Here is a 12,950-nt window from a genome sequence, read left to right as displayed (position 1 = left end):
CAAGGTTCCAAGGCCTAGAGCCTGTTTATGTATGAGAGAAGGGTCAGAGCACATTCCATGCACTGAACAGGAACTAGTAAGCAGAATTCTGTGCCCTGATGAGAGAGTGGAGCCTGTACAATGTTCGGTGTTATGGAAGGAACAGAATCCATGATCTGGTGGGCAGATGGATTCCATAACATGCAGCAGGAAAGGAGCAGATTCTGTGCCCTGGTGAGTGGGCAGTATTATGAACTTGGGAGAAAGCTGAGCCTGTTCTGTGCCCTGGGACTAAGGCACATTCCATGCTGGGCCCATTCCATGCATCTGATGTGGAACAGGCACCATTTCACATTCCTAGAGGGAAAGAGAGAGCCTGTACTATGGTCTTCAGACTGGGCAAAGCCTGCCCTGGATACTAGAAAGGGTGTTGAGCCTGTTCCGTCAATTGGGAAAAGGCTAGAACCTGTGTAATATTCTGAGTTGGGACACAGGCATTTTTATGCGCTGGGGCAGAGGTGGGAAAACTACGGCCTGCAGGACCCTCCTGCCCGGCCCCTGAGCTCCTGGCCCGGGAGGCTAGCCTCCTACCCCTCCCCCGCAACCTCAGCTCACTGTGCCACCGGTGCAATGCTCTGGGCAGCGTGGCGACAAACTCTTGCCGGGCAGCACAGCTGCAGAGCCGCGGCCTGACCCGGTGCTCTGTGCTGCGCGGTGGCGTGGCTGGCTCCAGCAGGGCAGCACGGCTGCCTGTCCTGGTCCTCTGGGCGGTGTGATTATAGCGCCTCCAGGCAGCGCGATAAGGGGGCAGGGAGCCGGGGGGTTGGATAGAGGGCAGGGGAGTTCGGGGTGGTGGTCAGAGGGCGGCGGTGTGGATAAGGGTCGGGGCGGTCAGAGGGTGAGGAAGAGGGGGGTTGAATGGGGGCAGGGGTTCCAGTGGCTGTGAGGAAGAAGGGGTGGTTGGATGAGGCAGAGGTCCCGGGGGGGGGGCAGTCAGGAATGAGAGGATGGGGTGAAAGGGGAGAGGGGTCCGGTGGCAGTCAGGGGACAGGGAGCCGGGGGGTGGTGGATGGGGCAGGAGTCCTGGAGGGGCAGTTAGGGGGCAAGAAGCAGAGGGGGTTAGTCGGGGACCGGGCCAAACCTGGCTGTTTGGGGAGGCACAGCCTCCCCTAACTTGGCCCTCCATACAATTTCGGAAACCCGATGTGGCCCTCAGGCCAAAAAGTTTGCCCACCCCTGCGCTGGGGAGTGGGATAGAATCTTCCTGGACTCTCTTAACCCTTTTGGTTTTAAAATTGCTTGTTTCATGGATTGGGGAACAGGTTGATCCAGCTCTGTACACCAGGGAGCAGGTAGTCTGGATAGCAGGAGTTGTGTGTGTCAGGGTTAGGGTCAGCTACTTTTGGGTTTCTGCCTCTTAAAGACATACTTGCTGGGGTTTCCCTCCCGCTCTTGGGTGGTGTCTGGCGTGAAGAAGCCTTGGATTCTTCCTTCCGTATTCCACAAATGCATCATTTGACAACTTCTTTGAATTCTCTCTTCTTTGCCCACGTCACATTCACAAGCTGTTACTAAATGTGCTGTGCATGCCTGATCATTTACTTCTACATATTGTAGCTGGAGGCAGATAGTGTGGGTGGCTCTGGAGACAAGTTTACTTTATAGAGACTAGTAAAAGTTTAACCTCCCGGGGCTGAGAGTTTGGATTTAATAGCAGGGTCTAGTGGATAGAGTTGGGATGCTACGATTCTCTTTCAGCCTCTGCCACTGAGATGCTTTGTGATTTGGTCCAGACTATCCCTCCATCCATGCTTCAATTTCCCCATTTGAAATGGGAATTATGATACCTACCTATTGTAAAGCCATTTGGACACCCTCACATGAAAAAAATGCTATCTGTGTGGAAAGTGTTAATACTATCCAGATGATCTGCAACTCCTGAGAATGCAAAACTGGGCTAGAGATCCCTTGAAGATGCGCCCTCTCATGAGATTTCTGACATGTCTCCTTTGGGTGAAGGCCAGAAACAGAAGTGGGGGGAAAATCCAAAGACGTTAAACATTTAAAATAGGTCCTGTTCAGAAATTGGACAAAGAGACAGAGGGCAAAAGGAGGTTCTTCTTTGTTTCCAATTCAGATCATTCATTCCTCATGGAGATTTTATAGGCAAGCTTTTTAAATCCCAATGTCCATTTTTATGCTTCAAATATGCCCTGTGTGAAGAGGGTAGAAATGTCCCTGTTTAATACAAAGTTTGTCTTCAGCACCAGCAGTATCTTTATAGACCCAAATGTACCGTTACTGGACTGCCTCCCGCATATCCATCATCAGCCTCGGACTTTAATTACCTGGACAGGTGCGTCATTTCCCATCACCTGAGATGTGCGATATTAATGAGTAAGCTTATATTACAGCTGGGTCTGAGACAGCAGAACAGAAGCCAGCGCCAGCAGCCTGAATGCCTGACTTCAGCAGGCAGCGGTGGTGCAGTCATGCGTTAGGGTAAGCACTAAGCAGCGTGCCAGAGAAGTGCCCACCCTGTATAAAACATCCTCAAAGCAGGTCTGCATTACCTGGGTACCCCCTGTTGTGAGTGTTTTTCTCCTTTCCAGAGGATTAATTAATTATGTGGTACTGTCACTCCCCCAGTTAGTGCTAGGGTCTGGGGACACTTCATACTATGTTTACGCTCAGCATTCAAGACCCTATCCCTACAGCATTAAATATCTAGTCCTAACGCTAGTTCTCAACCCTGAACCGTAGCTCTAGTCCTACAACCTGCACCGTAACACTAATCTGCTCACATTGTCTGGTCACTATGAAATCCCTGACACAAAGCCTTGACTATGCTACAGCCTATGACATAATCCAGTCCTGCCCTGTTCCAAAACATTGTGTCCTGTAGTCTAACTCTTATCTTCAGGTTGCATTGTGGCCATCACCTTAGACACTGTCCGTGGGTCATGCTAAACGCTGAACCTGGCCCAGCATCTCTACCCTCGCCCTAACCTTAGGGCTTACATTATTAAATTCTTAAGTGATACAGCTAAATAGAATCCTAAATCTAGCTAATTTTGTCCTTGCTAAAGATGGGTATGACTTGAGCCACAAAATTTGTATCCAGGTTTGGGTTTCAAACCCCCCAGAATCAGAACTATGTGGAGCTAGAGTTTTTCTTTGATCCATTATAGAGAGCTATATTCCAAACCTTCCTAGAGTTTTGGGCTTTTCAGATCCAAGGTTAGGATTTGGGCCTGTCTCCACTCTTTATTCTTTGATTTCAAGCCCTGCATCTTGATCCTTCTAGGATTGAGGTCTTGAGCCTCAAAAAGGTGAGGTCCTAACTGAGGAAGCATTGATCATTGAAGGTGGAAGTTTCCAGAATCATAAAATGCAAGGGTAGGCACAAACCAATTCAGATAAAATAAGAATTCCCCAGCACTTAAACCAAGCTTGAACTGATACTTTTAGTTTTAGGTTGCAAAAAGTTTTTGAATAATTCCCCCACTCCCCACGATTACTTTTCATTCTGCAGAGTCCCCTGCACTTCCTGGTTCCAGACTAGTACCACCAAAATACCATGAGAGATGCTGTCTTCACAATATTTCTAACCTGAACGCTAGCAGGAAGAGACTGAAATGTAATGAGAGAGCTTGTTGTGAGAGTGCCAGCCAAATTTTGCAGGTCTCATAAGGGTTGGGAAAGCATCTGAGATTCTGGGTTCTTTGAACTATCAAATATTTTGATCTTTACACATCACTAGAAATAAGTCTGAGTTGAATGAACTTTTCTTTATTTAAAATCACTTTTTATTTTCACGACTTCCATCTGGGGCTGGAAATACAAGTGCCCAATTTTATTAGACACAAGTAGTTTGGTAGCTGAACTTTTCTCTGTACCCTGAAAGGTTTGTCATTCACCCATCACAATTTGGGTCAAAGCTCTCCCTACCTTGTGTATTATCCTAAACAGAACTAAATTAATGACAGTTAAGATTGCATCAGGATGGGCACAAATCCTTGAAAGCATGAAAGTAACAAGTTAAGGGGAAAGTCTTACTGCTTGCCATCTTCACGTTGCCTAGAGTGCTCTTGATAACACACTCCAAAAGGCATTCACTTCATTTCCAGTACACAGTAGAAGACCATATGTACCTTGATTTCATCTAACTCACTCTATCATGAAAAACCTTGCTGGTGACCTCACATTCCCTTGTATCAGCAGATTGACACATTTAATTATCACACAGTCCGTTCATTGAGAAAATAATGCTGCTATAGTACAGTGAGGCCACCATTAAAGTTTTACATGATGAGCCCTAATTTGACCGGAGGAGGGAGGTACATGAATGTGGGGCTTTTATGGGGGAGACTATGGCTCTGGCCAGACAGGGCCAGCAGTGAGTGAGTGAGGAGATGAGCTAATACATGTCCAAAGTATTGTCAAGCTGTAATATCTTGACCCCATTTCGTATGCCACCACTGCAAGATACCGTGGCTAATCCAGAATGCTCTGAATCACTTCTACTGAAAATATTGTATATCCCTTGCTCACGGAGCATGGCTCTTCATTGCTCAGTAGTGGCAACACCACATGTTGAGGTTTATGAGTCTGCTCCTGGCTTTGTCCTAATGGTCCTAGTCCTTTTGCCAAAGCAGTAGCAGCTCATGCTTCTGAATCAGTGGTTTTCAGCCTGTGGTCCATGGACCCTTGGGGTTCCACGGACTATGCCTAAGAGTTCCAAAGGGGTCCGTACCTCCATTCAAAAATTTTTAGGGGTCTGCAAATGAAAAAAGGTTGAAAATCACTGCTCTAAATGCAAACGTCCAGGGCTCATTTCCCTGTGATTGACTCAAGTAACGGCATCATCACATATCATTTAGCCACTAGAGGGGGACAAAACCACATATACTTTGTTAGCATGGATTACACACTCCTCTGGGCAGAAAAGCTCATTCCAACTGTCAGGGGTTTGTAGATATTCAAATCCCCAAATGTGTCTGCAGGGGTTCAATCTGAGAACTCTGGCTCGAACAGCATGAACCTCTAGTACAGCCTAAATTAACAGGTTCATTAGCTCAAAGGTAAGAGCAGACTCTTTAAATCAAATCTGTGGTCTAGCCCCTAAGTAGGGGGAGGAGGGAGGGATTGAGATTCAGTGTGTTAGGGTAGATTACAGTTGCGTCCTCTAGGGTGCAGTAATAGTAAGCAGTATGTCTGCAACACTGCATCCTCCTAAACGCACTATTATTGTGTTGCTATAACTCCTATGCTGTCGTCATATCTTATGTCATGATACCTCTTACGTGGACATTCAAAAACAGTGACTTTAAAAACCTAATTATTCATACAAAATGTGTTGCAACTTTTCACACACATCCTTTCCAACGAGGCATGGCAGTGACTCTCACACATTTTATTTCACACCTCAGACTGCTCTACTACGTATTCAAAAGGGGTTATACAAAAGCATTGGACACCAAAAAAATGTTGGCCGTTTGGTGCTTTTTGAAATAATTGTAAACACGTTTTTGTTTTGTTTTGTTTGTTTTGTTTTGGAGGGGAGAGGATGTTGGTCCCTCTGCCTCCAGTAATGCTCTAGAAAATTCAAGCAGTTTATAAACTACTGTAAACATTTGAAATTACACCTCTAACTCAAAATAGGTTTTATAGAACGCTTTCACCCCATTAAAATGAAAATCTACATGCAACCTTAACTATGGTGGCACTATGGTTCCACCCTGTTTTTGTACCTGGAGAGAGAGAGATACTGCAGTATTACTGTTTAGTATTGTTATTTGTATTGTGGAAGTACTTAAGCACCACCATGAAGAACCCCATTGTGTTTTTTATTATTGATTTATACAGTTGCCAGAAGTGTACTAGGTACTTCACAGAAGGGAAAAAACATTAAGATATGGTCCAATAAATTAAAGTCTTAGGGCTCTGCTTCTGCATTGCATTATGCTCTGTGGAGTCCCTTTGATTTAAATGGAGCTGCATGTTGGTGCAAGGTCAGCCCGTGCACAAAGAATTGCAGGACTGGGACCTAAAGCCTCATTCTGTGGATGGATCCTTAGGCTTGTACCCTGTCCTGGGGAACGTCAGTGCAATTCCACATGGGGGGAAAGTTCTGTCCTTTAAGGATCCTTTGCACAGATGGTGGCTAAATTCAGATATTACCGGATAAGGTGAAGTGACTCACAATGTTGCCAGCTCTTACAGTTGTTATCGTGTCTTATGTTATTTGGTGCTTCTCTCAAAGTCCGAGCACTTGTAGTCCTGTAATCACATGAGAATCTCAGTGTCCCTTTTTGTCTTCATGAAAGTTTCTGGCCCTCACATGGTTGCATAGACAAGCTTGAAAACGTGATCTGGGTGGACCCTGAAGTTCAAATACCAGAAGACAAATAAAAAGAAATCCCAGTTTATTGTTTTTTGTTTTTTTTTTAATAAAATCTTCCAATTTTTAAGCCAATCTCATGAGATTTGGGGCTCTGACTCATGATGTTTGGATTCTTGGGATTGGCAGTACTGTACTACAAACAATAGGGAGGGTAAGGTGTAATTCATGAGCTAAATCGCAGCAATAACTTAGCAAAGCTACTCAGCGTAGCAATGTGAACATTGTGATAGTATGAGACAAGCGTGTGCATGTGTGTATATATATGGGCAAGACTCTTATTTGTCAGCTCTTGGAGGCAAGGATTGTGCCTACTTTTCTGTTTAGGAAACTGCTTCGCATATTGAAGATGCTACTGACAACCAATAAACAGTGTGTATTGTTAATGTACAATGTTTAACAATAAACTGCTGGAAAATAATTGAAGATGGCTGAGGGGTAAGATTCATTTTAGTGTTTACTCCTGTGGTGGGCCTCAGGGCTTCTCTGCAATGATGTCACTATTCAGGAATAACTGTCTTGGAATTACTATTCCTGAATAATTTGTGTGTGGGCACTCTTATTCTGAGTTCCTTTTTGCTGAATTAGTTAAATCCAGTTTGGAAGTGAACTAAAATAAGCCAGAAAAAGGTGTATGGATATTCCATGTATAATGGAAATGTTTGCCTAAAGTTAAAAGAAGACAATGCTACTAATCTGCATTTTCAAAGTTAAAATTCCCTACAGTATTTGCAGCCCAGACATTAGTGGATTGTGGGGTGGCCCAATCCTGCCAGGTACTGAGCACTTTTGCTGGGTTTTGAGCATCTTCCACTCCCATTAATTTTGACTAGAGTTGATGGTGTTTAGCACCTTGAGGGATCAGCCCCTTCCTGCATTTGGAAGTGAAAGGTGTAAATGATTATAAACAAAAGAGAAACTGACCCACCCCAGTCATGATGGGGAGTGGGTAAAATGCAACAAAAGGAAGCTAAGAGCCCAAAGTCATACCTGTATAAGCTAAGATGTGAATTTAAACTGCCGTCGTTATACGGACATAACCCCTTTCTTGGACACTCTGAAAGGACTTGTCTACACTTGCGAGTTATTTCAGATTAAGGTTGGGATTGACTTGAAAGCGTAATAACTATTGTAATTAATTTTGCTGTGTAGACAAGCCCTTTTTCATATAAGAGGGCCTTTTGGGGGGTTTAGTTTATGTTGCTTTGAAAGGGGTGGGGTTAAGATAAACTGAAAAAACCTCCCATGAGATTTGATGCTGGGGGATAGGCTGGTATAACTGTTGTTTAACGAAACTGGTATAATAGCTAAAACTTCCCTGTTAGATAGACAAGCCCTGGGTGATGTAAAAGTCAGATAGGTTTTGAACTTTCTCCCATTAGTTTTAATAGTCTGAAGTAGTGGTGATGAGAGGAGCAGGCAGGGATATACAGATGCTCCCCGACTTATGCAATCGTTCCATTCCAGGAAGCCTTGCGTAACTCGAATTTTTGTGTAAGTCGGAAACGTATACCCGAACGTTACGCCAAAAAAACCCCCCAACCCTCCTATTTCTAGCTTACAAAACTTTTCCCGTAAGCACGAATTTGCGTAAGTAGTGTCTTGCGTAACCCGGGGAGTGTCTGTATGGCTATAATATATATCTAGGAGAGAGACAAGATGGGTGAGGTAATACCTTTTATTGGACCAACTTCTGTTGGTGAAAGACAAGCTTTGGAGCTTCCACAGAGTATATTTAGTGTGTGTGCATGCATAGGGTTTTTAACGGGGAGGTGTCCCTGCAAACCCCCCTGTAAGCTTCATCTTGGCTGGACGGCACTCTCTGAGGTTCAGGGGAGCGTTGTATAAAACCAGAGCCCTGGCAGCGCACCATTCAGGACAGACGTGAATAATTGAGGAGGCTGACTGCACCAAAGGGGTTGCATTATGTAAACCGACCAGCAGCCAGCCAGCAGACTCTGTGCGTGTGTGTGGATGTGTGCGTGCGTGTGAGAGCGAGCAAGCAGCTGTGTGTGAGACACCCTGACAGGGAGAGAGGCAGAGCGCCCTCCATACATACAGCCCAACAATAGATAGATATATAAAATAACCAAAAAGCCCACATCGCTGAGGTGGTGGGGGAGGGGGAGAAACGGAGCTATGCCAGGGACCCCAGAGCTCTGCAGCGCTGCAGACAGAGGGGGCTCGCTCAGCCACTGAGCCCCCACCCACCTCTTTCTTTAGAGAAGGGCTTTGAAATGGTCCAGGAGGTGAGTACCCTCCCCCCACACACCACTGCATGAATGAATGAATTCCTAGCGGCTCTGCGCTGTGCTACGGTCCCCAATGGCTACCAGGTTAGTGCTCCTCTCCTCTTCGTTCTGCTGATGCTTGTGCGTCTCTCTCTGCCCCTCTGTGTGTGGTGCGCTCTGTTTGCAGCGTATGTGGATGGGGGAGAGACTTTCTGGGCACTGTGGGCTTGCACGGGATTGCTGGGGGTGGAGGAAGAAATCTCCTGCCTGAACATACGCTTTCCAGGCAGATTAAATCTGGAGTCCATGTTGGTTGCTGCTGCTCGTCTCTCTTCGGTGGGAGATTAGCAGCGAGTGTGACATCATGTTGCAGAGATGCTTTGTTTTTCCCTCTTGTTGGGGTAATCCCCCCACCCCCTGCAGTGGAATTGCTGAAGCAGTGATTTCAGTTGCTGAAAATGACACGATCAGTCGGATCCTGCCAACCCTCCCTTTCCTTTCTCCCAGCCCCCGTCCCCCTGCTCCAGCTCTCAGAAAGGAGGCTGTTGCTGGTCTAAACATCTGGGAGGATTGAGAGAGGTAGAAGGGGACCCAAGACAGAGAGATGGTTGAATTAGCAATGCGTCATGGAGCAGCAGCCAGAGCTGCTGCAGGGATGTGTGTGTACCCATGTGCTCCCTGGCTACAACACATGCACACTCTCTGTCTCCTCTTTGCATTCCATCCTCCCCTGTTTATATATTTGCAATGATGGGGGAAGGCAATGTGTGTATAGTATTACTTTACAGGCCAGGGTCCGCACAGGTGGCTTGTGTCTGATGGGGGATGATAGGGAAGCAGGACTGAATGTACTGTCAGTGTTTAGCAATAGTGGGACACTTACAAATCCTCTGCCCTGAGAAAAATTATTTGCTTTTCCGTAATCAGCTGGTTGATAATATAGCCCTTTCTGTCGCAGAAATTGCTCTGTTCTTTAACAGAGACAGACATACACTGTGTGAGCCAAATGCATCTCTGGGGTAAGTCCTTTTAACTGAGTGAGTTACACTGGAGCTGGCGACTTTTTGGTCCAGCAATATGAAATTAAGCAAAGGAAACTTAATGCTGAATTTTAGGAATAATTTTCTGCCAGGCTGGGAAATGTTCTGTCAAGGGAAGCGCCCGCACCCCCCCTCCCCCCCAGCTGCCTGACTCGTTTAAAACTAAAGCTGAACAAAGCAAGAGAGAATATGCTGTGCCAAAAACAATCCTGCACCAGTCCCCAATGGGGGGTGGCCTGTGCATGACCTAATAGGTGTTTTCACCTCTGCCGGATTCCATGTGTCTGCACTGCTGGCTTCTGACACTGGGCAGCCCCTTAACCTGGCTTATTGTTAACATTTACCTTGGGAGTGTTGCTTTGCCAGGCAGGGTGTGTGTGGGGGACGGGGGACTGGAATATTGATATTTCCAGGACAGTAAATTGGAGCAGCATCAGGTGATCAGCAGAGGAAATCGATTTGATCCCCATTAACCAGCTCTGAAGATCACAGCATCTTCCATTAGCCTATGAAAGACGATCCATATGAGCAGCAGGTACTGAGTGGGAGGATGTCAGCCTCTTGCTTCATCTTCCTGTCCTGTGAAAGACAATCTCCCTATCCACCCCCGCGTTGTCACTAGCATGATGTGGCATGAGGCGCCTTTAGGCATTCATCAATCTGTTACCAATCCCTCCCCCCGCCAGAAGAATGCAATGTGTCCAGGAAGACTCTAGCATTGCTAGGTTCATACCTCCCCCGATTACGGTTTTCTCCTTGTTGAGGGAACGTTGCGGGAGGGGGAGTGGGATGGGAAGCAAGAGTAGCTGGTCATTCACCTTATGTGGTCATACTGTTACCACTGTGAGGTGTACGTACAGGTCTCCGTCCAAAGAACAACATCGTTATTTAGCACTGAATTGGATTTTTGTGGCAACTCCTCCACATACCTACCCATGAATATTGCTATAGGGACAGTATCGCCTGTTCCAAGCATTGAAAAATCAAGTCAGCCTTTCGTGCCCCCCACAGCGCCCCGCTTCCCCCAATCATGAGATGAAAAATAAAATTTGGGTTTCTGTTTATTTGTCTTTTGCTTTTATAACCTTTAGGGTGCACTCTGGTTGCAATTTTTCTCCACAACCCGGATAGCTAGAAATATATATTTTTTTCTTTTTAATGAAAGCTGCAATTCTCCTGTAAGCACAGGGTCCCCAGGCTCTGGGCCTTTCAGAAAAGTACCAAATATTCCGAGACTCACGATAAAACCACAAGAGCTGTCAACTCTGTAGTGGGGACACAGGGAGCACAAGTTCGGTCCAAATTCATATCCCAGTTAGTTTCACTTCATCCTTATTAAGTAATAGACATTGAGTTCATTGCCCCTGCCTGTGTGGGGACTGTTCAGTGGAGAACTTAGAAACCAATAACCTGTCTGCTAAGCACATGTCTGAAGAAGTTTGACAGGCAAATTTCCCTCCACTGTTGATGCATCACATTATGTGCGGGTGGGTGGTTTGCCTCACTCTACCACAGACATGGCTGTATTTCAGTAGTGGGGATGGGATTTTCAGTAAATAATCTGTGAAGTGCTTTGTGCTCCTTCAGGGTGAACAGTGCTTGATAAAAATATGATTTTTGTGTTGACAATATCATTAATGGAGGTTGGGTGTACAAGTCACCATCCTACTTTACGCTGCTACCAGATTGTTGCTGGTGCTTTGAAAGCATCTCCCATCTCTTCCCTGCGATCTCCAGAAGTATTGCTAGCCACTGTGGGCTGGGAACGGGGGAGCAAGTAGTGCTCTGTTTCAAACACAGCAAGATGGGAATTTCCTTGAGAGATCCGACTTTTCATCCACCAGGTCTGATGTTTTGCCTCTAGCAGTGACCAATATCAGAGCATTCACAGAAAAGCAATGGCATTATTAAGAATACATTTGACTGACTATGCAATGCTGTGAGTGGGTGGAGGGCAAATTCCTTCTTGACACCTGCAGTGAACCCTGAAGCATGAAATTTGCTTAATCTTATCTTGTGCCTATGTAAATATGTTGTAGAATTTCATACAGAATGAAAACCTTTCCAATAGAAATGTTAAACCAACTACTAGCATTCTATGGCCAGGATCTAATTCTCTGTTTAAGTCTATAGGGTTGTTTAAAAATTCTGTCAAAAGGATCCCACGCTCTGATAGGTTTATAGAGAGATGCTCATAGAATGCTGTGTAATTTATGTACAACCCTATTGGTTTCACCCTGTTAAATTTATATGATTTCCCCCAAAGGGTAGTCTGTATAACAGCAATATATTGCTACTAGACATGGGTGACTGGGAAGCTCGGGCGATAGGTTGAAGGTATATATAGAGATTTTCATTCTTAGGTTTCCATTCTGAAGCCAAACCAGATTGGGAGTGACCAAAAGTTACCATCATCTGATGGCTGTTTGGTAGCCTGCATGAAATGAGTTAGTGAGTCTCAACCCTGTTTCCACTGGACACGAGTCCATATCACAGAAAAGCCACCTTCAGAGATGGCACTATTATCCGCCTTGTTGACAGTTTCTGCAGGGAAGCTGCAGAGAGTAACTCTAATCTTACCACTGGAGGTGGTACCTTCAAGTCAGGGTTGAGGCACATTGGTGATGGTGTAGTTTATGCTGCTGCTCCAGTACACTCTCTCTGCTTTGTGTGTAGATAGATGACTTCAATTTGAGGGTTGCCAATCTGTTAACTTTCAGCTGTACTGAAATTCTTTGCCCGTGTATACATAAAGTATTGATCCTTGCCCCATTCAAGTGTTAGACACAAGCCTGGGCTCAGTCACTGCTAAGCTGGTTATATAATAAGTATTCTTTCATCCATAGACCCCGCCCCCTCCAAGCACTTTCCAAATATGTGCAAGTATATCTTCCATTCTATAGACATAGATACCAAGGCACAGAGAGGTAACTGAGGGTGACACACAGAATGAGTGCCAGAGTTGGGAATGCAACTCAAGTTTCATGACTCCTTGTCCAAGGCCCTTCCCATTGGGCCATGCTGTCTCACGTATATACTGTGTGGAGCACCAGATTCCTTCACTAGCCTCTAATCACTGAGCAATATCCTCAATTTCAGTTCTGCCAAGTGAGTTCAGCTCATGGAGACTGGGGGTCAGGGAATCTCCTGCGTAAACTGTGAGTAGCAAAAACAGGTGAACTTCAGAAAGTTCAGGGGATTGGCAAAGTACATGCAGCTTGGTTTCAGATCTGAATTATCCCAGATCTCTTTGGTGTGTAAAGCTGGGCAGGAAATCTTGTGAGATCTCAAGAGATC

General features: G+C 45.6%; 1 protein-coding gene across 9 annotated transcripts in view; it reads left to right on the top strand.

Annotated features, from left to right (window-relative positions):
* The window catches only part of GRAMD1B (GRAM domain containing 1B), a 289,702-nt gene that overhangs the window by 221,991 nt on the left and 54,761 nt on the right, over positions 1–12,950 (top strand). The window contains exon 1 of one of the 9 annotated variants that reach the window (XM_037882226.2): positions 8,596–8,718. The exons of the other annotated variants lie outside the window; for them this stretch is intronic. Within the exon in view, the coding sequence (XP_037738154.2) occupies positions 8,708–8,718 (11 nt within the window). The 5' untranslated portion in view covers positions 8,596–8,707. Of the gene's footprint in view, positions 1–8,595; positions 8,719–12,950 lie in introns of those variants that run through there. 9 annotated transcript variants of the gene reach the window in all.

Source organism: Chelonia mydas, chromosome 22, assembly GCF_015237465.2.
Source record: "Chelonia mydas isolate rCheMyd1 chromosome 22, rCheMyd1.pri.v2, whole genome shotgun sequence".
In the NCBI taxonomy this organism is placed as follows: domain Eukaryota; kingdom Metazoa; phylum Chordata; order Testudines; family Cheloniidae; genus Chelonia; species Chelonia mydas.
Note: the sequence above shows the minus strand (reverse complement) of the source record. Positions and strands in the feature narration are given on the sequence as shown.